The 14,365-nt window shown below is 41.7% G+C and overlaps 1 protein-coding gene across 5 annotated transcripts in view; it reads right to left on the bottom strand.

Moving 5' to 3' along the window:
- The window catches only part of LOC126354176 (bestrophin-2-like), a 441,938-nt gene that overhangs the window by 84,234 nt on the left and 343,339 nt on the right, over positions 1-14,365 (bottom strand). For all 5 annotated transcript variants that reach the window (XM_050003615.1, XM_050003613.1, XM_050003614.1 and 2 more), the window contains one exon: positions 7,526-7,636. In XM_050003615.1, the coding sequence (XP_049859572.1) occupies positions 7,526-7,636 (111 nt within the window). The remainder of the gene's footprint in view (positions 1-7,525; positions 7,637-14,365) is intronic.

Genomic DNA, 14,365 nt, shown 5'->3' with positions numbered 1-14,365 from the left:
AGACGGACATAATGTTATTTACACCACTCGAATCCGGGACAATCCCGGCCATTAGCAACTCGAGTCAAGCGTCTCGGTTGATTTTCTTATACGGATTTCGTCCGCCGAAATGGTCAACGATACCACCAGACACAAAGAACTTGAGTGCCCTCCAGTGCCAGTATTGCATAAGAATACAGTTGGCGTCGTTCCAGCAGCACATGCGGTTTGCGAAGTAAGTAGACGGCGTGCAGAAAAGTCCCGTTCCAGCTCCTCCGCGAAGAATCTCATCCCAAGTATTTTATTTGGTCTGACATGCGTCTTTAATCGCTGTTGTTGTTATGGTTGAATTGTTGTTGTTTTGCAGCTCTTCATACGAGTCATTCCTGCGCAGACCCGTTCATCTCAGCATAACTATTGCAACCTACATCCATTTGGACCCATGTACTGCAGTCTAAGCTTCAGGATGTATCCTATCAACCGATCCTCTCTTTTAGTCGAGTCATCTACAATTTTTTTTCTCCAATTCGATTCACGATCTCTTCTTAAGTTGCTCCGTTTACCCAACTAATTTTCAACAGCCTTCTGTAACACCATATTTCAAAAGCTTCTATTCTCTTATCGTACACATTTTACTTTCGAACAATGCCACTCTCCATACAAATACCGTCAGAAAAGACTTCCCGACAATTACATTTATGTTTGACATAAATTACACATTTTGCAACAAAGAATGTTGATCCATAAACTGCATCTGCAATGGTAAAAGGTGCTTCTCAATATTCATATGCTTGAAGTATTGTAAAGTATAGTCCTAATAATACTGTGAAGAATAATCCTTGTAATGCTTGAGTATGGTTAGATTCTATTAAACTATGATGTGCTCATTTTACTTTCGAACAATGCTACTCTCCATACAAATACCGTCAGAAAAGACTTCCCGACAATTACATTTATGTTTGACATCACCTAATTTGTCTTCTCAGAAAAACATTTCTTGCCATTGCCAACCCGCATTTTGTATTGTATCTACTTTGAACATCACTTACTTTGCAGCCAAAATCACAAAGTTCATGGACTGCTTTTAGTGTGTCATTTTCTAATGTAGTACTCTCAGCATAGCTTGATTGAACTGATTACATTCCGTTACCTTTCTTTTATTTTAACCTCTTTTCGAGACATCCATTTCGTTCAGCTGCCATCTGTCACAGAATTACATCATCCGCAAACTGTGTGGTTTTTATTTCTTCTCCGTGAAATTTAATTCCATTTCCACAGCTTTCCTTTCTTTCCTTTACTACTTACTCAATGCACACATTGAAAAACTTCGGAGATGGGCTTCAAACCCTGTCTCACTCCCTTGCCAGCCATTGCTTCACTTTCATGTTATTTGGCTCTTTTCACTGCAACCTGGTATCTGTATAGCTGTATATAAGTTTCACTCGCGATATTTAATCACTGCTACTTCAAAATTTCAATAGCCTAGGTTTGCCTTTCTTTAACCTATGTTCTACGATAAATCGTAAGGCCACTTGCAAAGCTGCCAGAAATCATGTAAAACGGCTAAACTGCCGAGTCTTTCTGCAATATCACAGAAGGAACAAATAGCTTCTTGTAGCCCTATTACATGACCTGGTGACGTGTTAATAATAGCGCCTTTGCTGCCTTAAAGGCATTCTGGACTAACATCAGCTCACTACGTCCAATCTCAAAAGTAACTACCGCTCACGATCGTTATAGTGTGTATTTTAAAGCAAACCTGATTTGCATCTTTATAACGGTGCTACTAGCACCACTCTTAATGCGACTGGCACAAAATCTGAAGAGAGATCTTTCAGACCTAGAAACACGCCTACCAACTTTGGTTTATGTCACACAAATTCTTACTGGTTAATTTTGTTTTGGGCCGGCTGCGGTGGTCTAGCGGTTCTAGGCGCTCAGTCCGGAGCCGCGCGACTGCTACGGTCGCAGGTTCGAATCCTGCCTCGGGCATGGATGTGTGTGATGTCCTTAGGTTAGTTAGGTTTAAGTAGTTCTAAGTTCTAGGGGACTGATGACCACAGATGTTAAGTCCCATAGTGCTCAGAGCCGTTTGAACCATTTTTTTTTTAATTTTGTTTTTCCGTGAATGTATTTCAAGTGTTTCATTTTGAACTATTTCAGTGTAATATTCTCGGGGATTCTCGCGGAATCCAGTCACGATGCAACAGTATCATCCTATTTAAACATTGCTTAGCGGGTTTCGTTTTCTAAATAACATCTCTACATACACAAAAATGGCGCATAATAACGTATCTTCTGTAACAGAGTTAACATCATGTGGAAGAGGCAAAGACAGCGTTTTATTGCCGCAACACTTCAAAGAGGCAGCAAATCCATACTAAAAGATGGGATCATTAGCATGTAGGACTGATGCACGACATCGAAAAAGAAAAGCAAGATCAAAGAAACGCGGCAAACTTTTTTTTTTTTTTTTAACCATCGTGAAATGGATGACAGTGTGTCAGGGATGTGATGTGAGACTTAGAATGATGATCTCTTCCCACAAAGACCTGCATACCGATCACCAGACAATCTACTCGATTGCACTTTGGCAAACAAAAACTACGACCCTCGTGTCAGATTTGCGTTTGGACTGAGCAACTTCCTAGTACATGGAGCTCCAATATGTAGACTAAATAGATGGATGTATCTGTAGCACTATCTGATCAGAAGTATCTGGACATTTATTAGGGGCTGTGTCTACCACGCAAACACATGTCATATTTAAACAGAAAATCATGTCTAGCGGGTAAGAAAGAAAGTAATTTTAAATACGAACCCTTCGACTTCTTTAGAAAGACAGAAGAGAATTTTAGTTCGGATCCTTTGGCTGACTTGCGGATGGGATTTGCGACCGTTTGCCAAGTCGGATCGGACATCCACATATGGAATTCCTGACAGATTTCTCATCCCTCAATAAATGGTATTCAACGCATTTAAGTGTTTCATAATGTTCTCCTTGTGGTAATGCCTTTCCCTGTATTCTCACCATGAACAAATGTCTCATTAAAATCAATCCTTGAAATACACAGAATATGCATCCACAACTTTCGTCCTCCTGCTGCTGAATTACAATTTTCTTATTTTCATCAGCACTTCTCGTTCTCTAATTGTTACACATAACTTGGTGTTCTTCAACAATGTACTCAATTCCTCATGACTTTTATAGTGATAAACTCCTTCTACAACTACAGAACTGTCTGGTTCTTAGACATCCACATGACGAAGACAGCGAAGAACCGCTATAGGTTATGAAACTTCATTTGCAGTTGATAGTAGTTCCCATATCACTTCAATGGTCAGGGACCTCCGATAGGCCGATGGCATGTCCATCGTTTAAATTCCAAAAGGCTAAACTATCATAGTGATCAGAGATTTGCAACACCACTAGGGTATTTGTGGGAACTTAAATGGGACTCCATGGAAGAAAGACAACAGCTTTCCCAGATAATTCCAGCATCTACCTGAAAATCAAATGCTACACGCATGCCACATTATGGTGCGTGTTGGAGAATACATCCAACATTTAACCCTTATCTTGCTCTATTCATGAGGAAAGAATCATTGTTCGTAAATCTCAATATTAACTCTAATTTCTTGTTGTGGTCATTTCACGAGACACCTTTTTGTGTGAGCAATACGTTACTACAAACACACTCCCTCAAATCTTAAAAAAATAAAATCACTCCACGACATAAAACGCCTCCCTTGAAGCTACCGCCATTATATATATATATATATATATATATATATATATATATATATATATATATATATATATTCAACTGAGCTAAAATAAATAAATAAATAAAAATGCAACTGAGCTATATATATATATATATATATATATATATATATATATATATATATATATATATTCAACTGAGCTAAAATAAATAAATAAATAAAAATGCAACTGAGCTAGGAATTTACAAGTGGGTAAGTTAGTTCCTCAAACATTATCACTACATGCTACATGAGTTATGTTTAAAAAAAGGTGAAGTCAGCACATTGCCTGCGAAACTAATATTGTAACACCCTCCACCTACACCACAGTCTCCGTGTTTTCTTATATACAGGGTACTGAAAAATTGTGTCACGCAATTTTAACTCTGGATAGCTGATGCTAGTAGGAACTAAAATTACTAATGTTGTGTAGGTCGACAACGCACAACTTTCAAACTACGGAAACTTGGCGCCACGAGTTCCGATTGGCCGCGGGATTGCCCTGTTGCCGGATGCTATGGACAACGCATGACCGCGAATGCTTCGCCTGTCGGAGATCGCGATGCATCCAAGGCGGCCCGCAAACTCTGAGGTAGCGCGTCAGCCTTCCTCTCTAAGGGCCTTGGGGCGAGTCCGCCGGGGTCCCGACACATCCACTGTAGTTTCATGATAAGACGTACCGGGAACAAACCCGTGAACAGCTTTTAGTTCGCGCTCAGAAAAGTCTCTTACTAATTGCGTCGGCTCTGAAAAGGGCCTTTTTTGTAGCTAGGACATTGTTTACTTAACGCAGGTGCTGGAACTGGCGACCCCCTGACGCGACACAAACTTGGTAACGTCGAACGGTGTTTTCCGAACTGTTTCGAAGATTATTGGCATCGTCCTGATGTGATTGGCGGCATGTTGAATGCGATGCATTAATTCCTCTTCGTTTCTAGGTGGTTCGCGTCCGGGTAGGTGAACTAGAACCTTTAAGAATACCCACAGGAAAAACTCCAGTGGTCTGCGGTCTGGTGATACCAGAGTCCAAAGTCCTACGAGCACCTCTGCCAATTACCCGGCCGTCGAAGAGCTCAATTAAATGTCCGCACACAGCAGGACTTATGTAAGGGTGCCTCATCATGCCGCAACCGCATGTACAGGGGAACATCTTCCAGCGAGCTGGGTAGAGTTTCTCGGAACCACCGGCAAAACCCTAGCCTGTGTTCACTGTCCGCCACAGGATTTAGGTCTAGGACAGGGTGGAAACCTCCCAGACCAGCCGATGAGTGACACAAATGTCGTGTTCAAACGCTCGAGTACTTTTAGGTGCTTCCTCGAAGTGCTCGAGAACAGTCTCTTCAAATGCAGCATCCCGCCGTGTTCTAGGTCTTCCAGCGTCACCACGATATCGCTAACGAGCCTGTTTGGCCAAGTCGTCGGTGAACTGCTGTAAACATCTGCGGGTGTGGGTGGCGTCTTGCTGGGTATCGTTCCTCATACAATCGTCGAGCTCCACGCGGATCACCGTTGGTCAGTCCATAAACAAAAACCGTATCTCGTTCTTCAAACGAATACTGTGCCGCCATGCTTACTGTATGACTAAAGCGTAGGAGACGTATGTCTCCTCCGAAGCGCAGCTTACGGTGAGTACCTCCGACGTGAGGTGGAGACAAACAGCAAGACCTATTCGACACGTGTGCGTATCACGTTGGGGCAGTGACGAGATGAGAGACTTTTGTGTGTGTGAACCGACAACCATAGCGCTGCCCGTCAACCGAAGAAAGGCAACAGAGCAATCCCACGGCCAATCGGAGCGCGTGGCGCCAAGTTTCCGTAGTTTAAAAATGGTGCATTGTCGTCCGACACAATATTAGTAATTTTGGTTGGTACTAGCATCAGCTATCCAAGGTTAAAATTTCGTAACAATTTTTCTCCACCCTGTATAAGCGATCACTTTCGCGGTTTGCAGTGTGTGTTTATCGAAGTTTTTTTGGGTAGACATTTGGGGAAGAGGAGGAAGTGCTCCTACAAATACTCTGTAGATATTCTGGACGAGTTGGACGTATGTATCGCGGTGGGATGGAGAAGAAAGCAACCCATACCTGCTAAGGTGACCAATAAGAGCACAGATGTTCTTGTACACTACCTTTATTAAATTTCTTTCTTCATTTACACATAGAATATGACAACATCTGGGTACTAAAGGGGAGTACGAGATACCTTCACTAAATGCACATTAGTTGCAACATACTTCAGAATGTGCGCCATGGAAGATATGTACATGTATTTGAAATCCTGTAAAAATCCTATGGTAGAGTTATGAAAAAAATGCTGTATAATTATACATGGCTAAAGGACAGAGCTGTTTTTGTTAAAGTGAAATACTGCACATCATCATTCTGTATCTAGACATAATGCCTAAATTGTTTGACATTAAAGAATCGTGATTTTAGTGTCACAAAATAGAACTGACAGACAATACCACTGTTTACCAAGATGGACAGTTTTCCACAGGGTTAAGAAGATGACTTATTCCTCTCAGAGTGCTACTGTTAAGATATTTTGGTTTGTATCATAGGTTACCAAGTAGTTTTCAATGTGGTGTAGCGATGTCAAATATTCAGTCATATCATTACTGGTCTTACGAATGACGAAGATATACGTTAAGTGGAATTTATACTGCAATGAAATGGTGACTTAAAAAATTATGTACGTACTTTGTGGTATTCCCACAAAAGATGTTATTTTGTTTCCTGAGCGTCACAGCAAGAAATTAGGGGTGACGCCAGTCTTCACATCTGAGAAAGCAGATAACAGTACCCGACACTGTAGTTATCAAGTCAGCAGCCAGAGTTTTTAAAAGAATACATCAGGAGCGTCAAGTTCTTGCTATGCTTATTTTTTGTGACAGCATAATAAGAAAGATGTAAACTGTGTTGAAAAAAAATTGTCAGTCGATCTCGCGATACAGGAAGATCAAGATCTGTATTCTGACCTTACTATTACTTTACAGGACTCTGTACATAGCTTTTGCAAAGTTGTTACAATTAATTGGAAAATTTCAGTATTGTGATTTACTTTGGAAATTCGTTAACGAGAATTTTTTTGAATTTTCTACAAAATTCATAATTAAATAGGAGACTCCAACTGACGCTAATGAAGAAATAAAAATTATCCAATCACTGTCGAGGTGCATGCTCACAAAACTGGACACTGCACAATTTGGCCAACTAACGAAATGAAGGCAAACAATTAGGATCCTTTCAAACCTTGATCTGATAATGCTGTCTCACACAAGTAAGCAGTGTCTTTGTGTCGTTCATTGGATCACTGAATGTCTGATGCTGCTCACACTATTATATGCTCTATTAGGTCTGGTAACGATACCAAAGACGAACAACACTACTGCACTCTGGTGGCCATCCTGTCAGAGAGACTTGCGGCTCTAATCCTTTACATACTCGCCGATGGCGTGTGCACTTATATTGACATCTGATCTATCGTGTGTTCTTCACTTATTTTCCTCTGGCAGCGGATGGTGTAGAATGTCACCTCTAATAGAACTGAAACTATGACAATGCATGTACTGACGTTGAATTCCAATTGAGAGTTCGTCTATTAGCTGTGTCCCATTAAGCCGATTCCTCCCAGTACTTTATTTGTAATACGACTGTTCTTGGTCTTAATCTGTCGCAATTATACTTGAGTCACTGTGTCTCAGGAAAAGAAGTGACAGCCTTGTACGTGTGCAGGATAGTTGCTGTCTCCCCTATTGAGATACTATGAAAGTACTTACTTCCTCTGGTCCTCGTTGAGCCAGAAACGGTAGGTGAAGTTGAGGACGTAATACAGCAGCAAGAAGACCATGAGGTCTGGCCACACCAGCTTGTAGATGCTCCCGCGCCATCTGAAAAACACAAACGATACCTTCAGATTAACAATAATGTGGATATATCAAGTATATAATGCTGAAGTCTGTCAGCACGTGGTAGTCCAAATAAAGCAGAAATTATATATAAATAACTTCGAAATAAAGGTATTAGATCCCTACGGCTGCTCACAGACAATGCAGCTGTATTCCCAGAGGTCTCTAACGATGGTTGTTGTATGCTATGATTATTAAACACTTGTCTGATGGGTGCAATAAGACACAAATGGGCAGCACAATGAGGAATAACAAATAGCTGTTAGAGTATGTTACAGACTGTTAATTAACTTTGGTATTGTTTGATGCATGGCACATTATGTCCGAAATCTAATGCAATGAAATCTAAATCATTGTTGCTCTTTTACAGTCTATATATTGCGAATATAATTGACTGTAATTGAGCAGACACTTTATATTCCAATTACTCCATAAATAGCGACAGCTAGACCAGAAGGTGGTCTGAGCTAACTGCAGACACTGAAGCGAAATGTCTGACCGTTTGTTTCGAACTGTCCGAATGTCCGCAGCGCGTTGTGTTTTTGTGCTTCACAGTGAAAGTATTCATTTCCACCAGTTTGAGGCTGCAGCAAAGTAGTCTGCAGTTGAGTGCGTTCCCTATTGGCTGTTGTCCATTTTATCGGCGGAGGAAGTGGCGTGGAAGCAGTCCGTGTTCGTGAGCGTCATATAGAGGCTGCTGTGCAGAGGTGAGAGATGCCAGGCGAAAGGTTGTGCCTGTTTGGTGGAGGTCTCTCGCTGTATTTCTCGTGTATCTCTTGCTTAGTACACAACAAGGAGCATATCTGCTGACAGATTTAACGTGCAAGAATCACACGAACCTAGCGAACAGTGTCAGGAAAGGTGGGAAATGATTACTGTACACCAAGTAGCTTCCGGCACAAACTGAACGATATCTTGCGGTGTACAACTTCACTACTACATAGAAGTGGAAATAAACGTTCTGTTGCCTTACCTAAATGCCTCATTTTCTGCTTTTCGTTTTCACTTTCGGTAACTGGAGTGTTTCGTATCTTAAATACAGTAAACTAACACATATTCGGAATTCGTGATAATTAGTGCTGGTATTTCATCGCAAAGTGATGATATAATTAAATTGACGTAGATGGAATGGTGCTCCAAAACATTCTTCTCCTTTGTCATCAGAATGAATTCCAGATTTACACAGTTATCTATCTCGGCTACAACGGTACTGGAAAAACTAGGATGAGGTTTGTCTCACCTCAGATTGTAACTTCCGGCGTATAGAAAGGAAACTGCAATATGATGTAAAACTCATGAATTCTGTCGGTGGCACTTCATATATTGTAGCACTATCTGTGAGAAAAGTGTGTGCTATACTCAAATGTAGACAGTGTACTACAAAATTCTGCGTGCGACAAGTGACGAGGATCCAAAATTAATCTACGGATAGTCGAGGGAAGCAACTGGTCGTAAAGCACACGCGGAATACGGTAGTTAACAAATGGGTCGTGGCCTAGAATGATATATAGCAGACAAAGGAGAACGGCAACACACTGGGTCCATTACAAGAAGGTTTCAGCAGCGCAGTGATTCTGTGACGTGCATTGTTTCGCTGCAGATGTGGGAAGTACAAACTGCGATCCACGTGGACACACTGATTCAGGCATGCGCGTAGGTCGAAATGTGGAAGGGTAGGGGTGGTGACGGTCTGGGAGGAGGGAAGGGGGGGAGGTAGGTCTCGTGTCTCGCACGTGTCCCGTCGTGGCGCCGCGACGGCGTCGTCTAGTCGGTCTAGCTGGGCAGGTCCTGCGATCGATTCCAAAGCACGATCGCGGCGTCTCCAGCGGCGCCGCTCTACTGGCCCGTCCCTCGTCTCTGTCTCTTTTATAGTCGGTCGTTTTCTAAAAGTCGTTTCGCGAAGTTTATTTCGCGCTACCCTCAGTTTCCTCGTGGGGCAGTGCATCGCAGCTAACCTTAATCTTTGGGGTAGAGCCACTGATGCAAAGGAAAATAATTTTTCGATGCGAGATGTAATTACCAACGGTTTTTAGTAAAAAAACTACGGTAACTTCTTATCACCGTCAGCTGATGACTGCAATTTGGTGGCAAATGTTTGGCATCGCTCCAGGTGTCAATAAAAATTCAAAAGTTAACATAAATGTTTCACATAACTTTTTTGTAAAATTTCTTAAAGCTTTTAAAATGAAATGTTGATACCGTCATGAAAATCGGATGATGCCAAGTCTGGACTGTGACTGATTTTGTGATCGAATTATGCACAAATTCTCCTTCCTTCCCCCCCCCCCCCCCCCTCCCCCCCCGATATACTAAGCATGTCACACAAAATACGTTATTCTTTTACGTACTGATTTCCATCCCATATTCCTCAGTATTATTATTTGTGATATCTAACTCTTCCAGTTCGGCTTTGTCTCTATGACAGTTGCTCGGTCCTTTCCATTCCTAGACTGTTTTATCTTGAAAAAAATTCAAACTCGCAATTATGCTTCTGAGTGTTGGCAAGATATCGGACTCGTCACAGTTCGTTATAAAAGTTGATGGTGAGATGATTTGTAGCTACTGAGCTGGCAGCATCATCAGAGGACTGATAATTACGACTGGGTGCAATTTTGGAAAATATTGTGAGATTGATATATTACCCATGAGAAGTATTCCTACGCTATTCTAGCGAGAGAGACTACATTCTGTAGACTGTTACACAACGGTCGGGGTAAGCTGTCTCCTTGCTGCCCTGTCCTCGGAGAACAAGTTATACAATAGTCCGCAGGATTTAACAAAAACAAGGGAACGGTGAACTGCATTCCTGCACGATCCAGTCTGTACTTTTCCGCATTCGTCTGTAGTATGCTCTAGAGACACCGCTCATAACTAACATGAAGTTCAGGTCTGTACCAGCACGAATACGTAAAAATATTTCCTCGTAAATAACGTGAAAAATGGTCATACGAAATATATAGTGTATTTTATGCCATATTCCCACTCCACGCATAAGCTCCCTTGAGGCGTTGTGATAAGTGAAAAGTGTCAATCAATAAGATCTCAACAACGTGTAAAAGACTGGTCGACATTAAAGAAATCCAAGAATACTGCAGACTTAGTGACTTAAGCGTAACATTGTCCAATATTTGGCATTATAATCGTGCTGCTCCTATGTGGTGTAAGCAACACATTTTGAGACAACTACGTTAAAATGTATCTTATCACTTCGGGTTGCGTTTCAAGTAGCTGAAAATGGAGAGAGATGTGAAAAAATAGAATACAGCCCACAATTCACAAATTTTGCCTACGTGTAATAGTCTAATATCGATAGGGAGTCCTTGAAATGCGTCACCATAAAAAAGTCTCCATTTCAATAAGTAATTTTCAGCGTATGATTTTCAAAAAAACTCCAGTCTTGGACGACTTGTAAATACAAGACAGGGAGGAAATAGCACGCTAGAAATGGATCGAGGACGTTAAAACTGTAGTTGATGTCAGAAGTAGAAAGAGGAATGTGGTGTCACCGCCAGACACCACACTTGCTAGGTGGTAGCCTTTAAATCGGCCGCGGTCCGTTAGTATACGCCGGACCCGCGTGTCGCCACTATCAGTGTTTGCAGACCGACCGCCGCCACACGGCAGGTCTAGAAGGACTTCCTAGCACTCGCCGAGTTGTACAACCGACTTTGCTAGCGATGGTTCACTGACTTCTACGCTCTCATTTGCCGAGACGATAGTTAGCATAGCCATCAGCTACGTTATTTGCTACGACCTAGCAAGGTTCCAGTATCCGTACTATTGATATTGTGAATCATGTATCGTCAAAAGCGACGTTCTCCATTAATGGATTAAAGCTAAGTATTCCACCAGCTACGTCCGTTTTTTCTCAATTCTAATTCCCTTGTCATGTTCCAGACCTCACGCCAGCCTGCGTGAGCTAAAACGCGTGCATTTCGGCCTCCTTCAGTAACACGGTTTGCTCTCCTGTCAACCACAACAAGGAAGTGCCAATTTATTGAGTCAGTATCTTGCGCTATTCATATCTTTGAAATACGAAGACCCAGTCTACAAACCTTCACACTGTCACTCGGTTTGCCGTACAATAGTATTCTAATGTGCAAGTGTTTTAATGAGATGTTGCTAGTAGCACTGTTGTATGCCCAGTCATTATGAGTGCAATACGGCTTAACCCTTTCCTGCCCCAACTATAACATATTATACCAGATAATTTAACATTACGGTAGAATATTACCGAAGCAGTAAAGACAGACCGTGCATTGTCATTTAAGGATAACACTTCAGATCACGAAAGATTTGGGTAATACTGCCGCTTGGGAATATTATACAGTCGACTCGTGCTAATTCGAATCTCAATACGTCAAAGAAACCGTGTGTGTTTTGGTACATTCGATAAATGTAACTAATTGTAATGACAAATGGCACAAACACTGCAATTAGAGATCAGCCGCTATAGTAATCACGACCATTCGAATTGTTTCCTCACCTACTCTTTGTGCCGTTCCTTTGTTTGATCAAAATGATGCATAATGTACTATAGTATATGAATCAGTGGTAAAAGTGACTTCAAGGAAGTGCAAGTAGTCATACTGCCGACAATCCTGAAGTAGAAATATCGCATTTCTGAAAACGTGAAAAAGTATCATACGGATGGAAGAAGCGGCCCCGACAAGGTGAGCTCCCCTGTGGTGAAGAATGCTTGTTGAAATGACAGTTTGTGTAGAAGACAAAGCATACCTGCGGGAAATTTGCTTAAAGGAAAGAAAAGGCTATGGTATTCTATGTTAGTCTGGAAACAGAGGGACTGCCGAGGGTTTCTCGCTAAATTAAAAAAAAAAAAAAAAAACATAATATAGTTTTTAAAAAGATTTGTATAGAAGATTCGAGAGCTGACAGAGTGTTCGGTGTGGAAAAAGACATCTTAAGCCTGCTGACAAATTATGATCCACCCTGTGTGTTCACTACTGACGAAATGGTCCGCAGCTCGTGGTCGTGCGGTAGCATTCTCGCTTCCCACGCCCGGATTCCCTGGTTCGATTCCTGGCGGGGCCAGGGATTTTCTCTGTCTCGTGATGACGGTGTTGTGTGCTGTCCTTAGGTTAGTTAGGTTTAAGTAGTTCTAAGTTCTAGAGGACTGATGACCACAGATGTTAAGTCCCATACTGCTCAGAGCCATTTGAATAATTTGCACTGACGAAATGGGTCATTTTTGAAGTATCTTCCCTTCCAAACACTTACCGTCGAAGAGGAAAAATGTCATGGAGAGGAAATATAACACAGAAAGAGTAACACGGACAGATGCCAGAACAAAAAACCTCTTGGTAGAGAAAGCTGCTAACCCTTCGATCTTTCAATGGTGTCAGGTCATTTCCTGTATCTTACTGCTCCAACAAAAAGGCATGGAATACTACAGGCTTGTTTAATGAGTGGCTGCTGAATACAGAAAAGACACAAAAAAGGAAAGGAAAATCCTCCTTCCAGACAACTTCGCAGTCCACAATAATTCACCACGTCTGGATGTGAAACTTCACTTTTTCGAAGCCATACAACTTCATAATTACAACCGCTTTACCAGATAATAATTTAAACTTTGCACCGCAAAGAAGTTGTGACTCTGGTGTTGGATAGCACTCAAGGTGATCAGTGGCCTAATACAAAGTTTTGCCACCGATGATCGACGCAGATGACGCCCTGAAGAATGTTACCACAATGAGAACTTCGAACTGTTTCAAGTAATGCGGATTCATAAAGGAACCACATAATCAGAACAGTACAGAAATAGACTGTGTTCCAGTAGACGTGAGGCCTCCTTCCTGGTTTTGAAGGTAATGTAACACTTGATGATTCCGTACATTTTTATGATCGACCTGCTCATACAGTCTACATGCAACAGTACTGCTAGAAGGGAAATGGCCAAGACCCGGTTAGAACTCGTGCAACTGATTAACGACCGTGAACTGCTAATCCGCCCAGCCTGGCAGGTTTTTAGGTTGTTTCCCACGCTCGGTTAGGCAAACCTTGAGCTGGTCCTCCACTTCCGCCTCGGAAAACACGACACTCGAACAACTGAAATTCGATGACACTCTGAACAAAGCTGGAACAGTTAACAGACAGATGGTGCGGACAACTTCCCTCCCCTAGGTTAGCTTACGAATGTGGCATGAAGGGCATCCGCCCACAACGTTAAATAATGAAATGAAAGTTGCGAAATCATGGAAACAGACTCGAACCCCACTCCAGACAGATTAAACGCTAAGGAAGATAAAGCACATTTTGACGATCACGTGGAAGTCTGCAGAGCCTTGACTGCCGTTGTAATTATGGCTGTTTCGAGTGACATGAAGGATGACGAAGAAGAAGCAGTTTTTACACTGACTCCAAAAAAGACAAAGTCGACGTTGGAAACGTTTCCTTAGAACGGAAGTGGGCAGTGAACGGCTTTGACTACAATATAGAAGACGCTGGACGAAACATGCTAGTGGTCACTGAAAAAAAGAAAAAGGAGACCGATTTCTTCGCAAAATAAAACTGAAGTTTTTTTATCTGTTTTCGGAAACTGAAGTTCCTTTCGTTTGCAAAGGTAAAATAAATAATTATTGATGAAACAGATATAAAAATCGACTCCATAACCTTTTAAGTTTTAATTGTTTACGTACAAGTTCTTCCCTATATCCTTCAAGTTTTCTGCCATAGAGGCAAATAATACAAATT

Source organism: Schistocerca gregaria, chromosome 3, assembly GCF_023897955.1.
Source record: "Schistocerca gregaria isolate iqSchGreg1 chromosome 3, iqSchGreg1.2, whole genome shotgun sequence".
NCBI lineage: Eukaryota > Metazoa > Arthropoda > Insecta > Orthoptera > Acrididae > Schistocerca > Schistocerca gregaria.
This window is presented reverse-complemented; position numbering and strand designations above follow the sequence as displayed.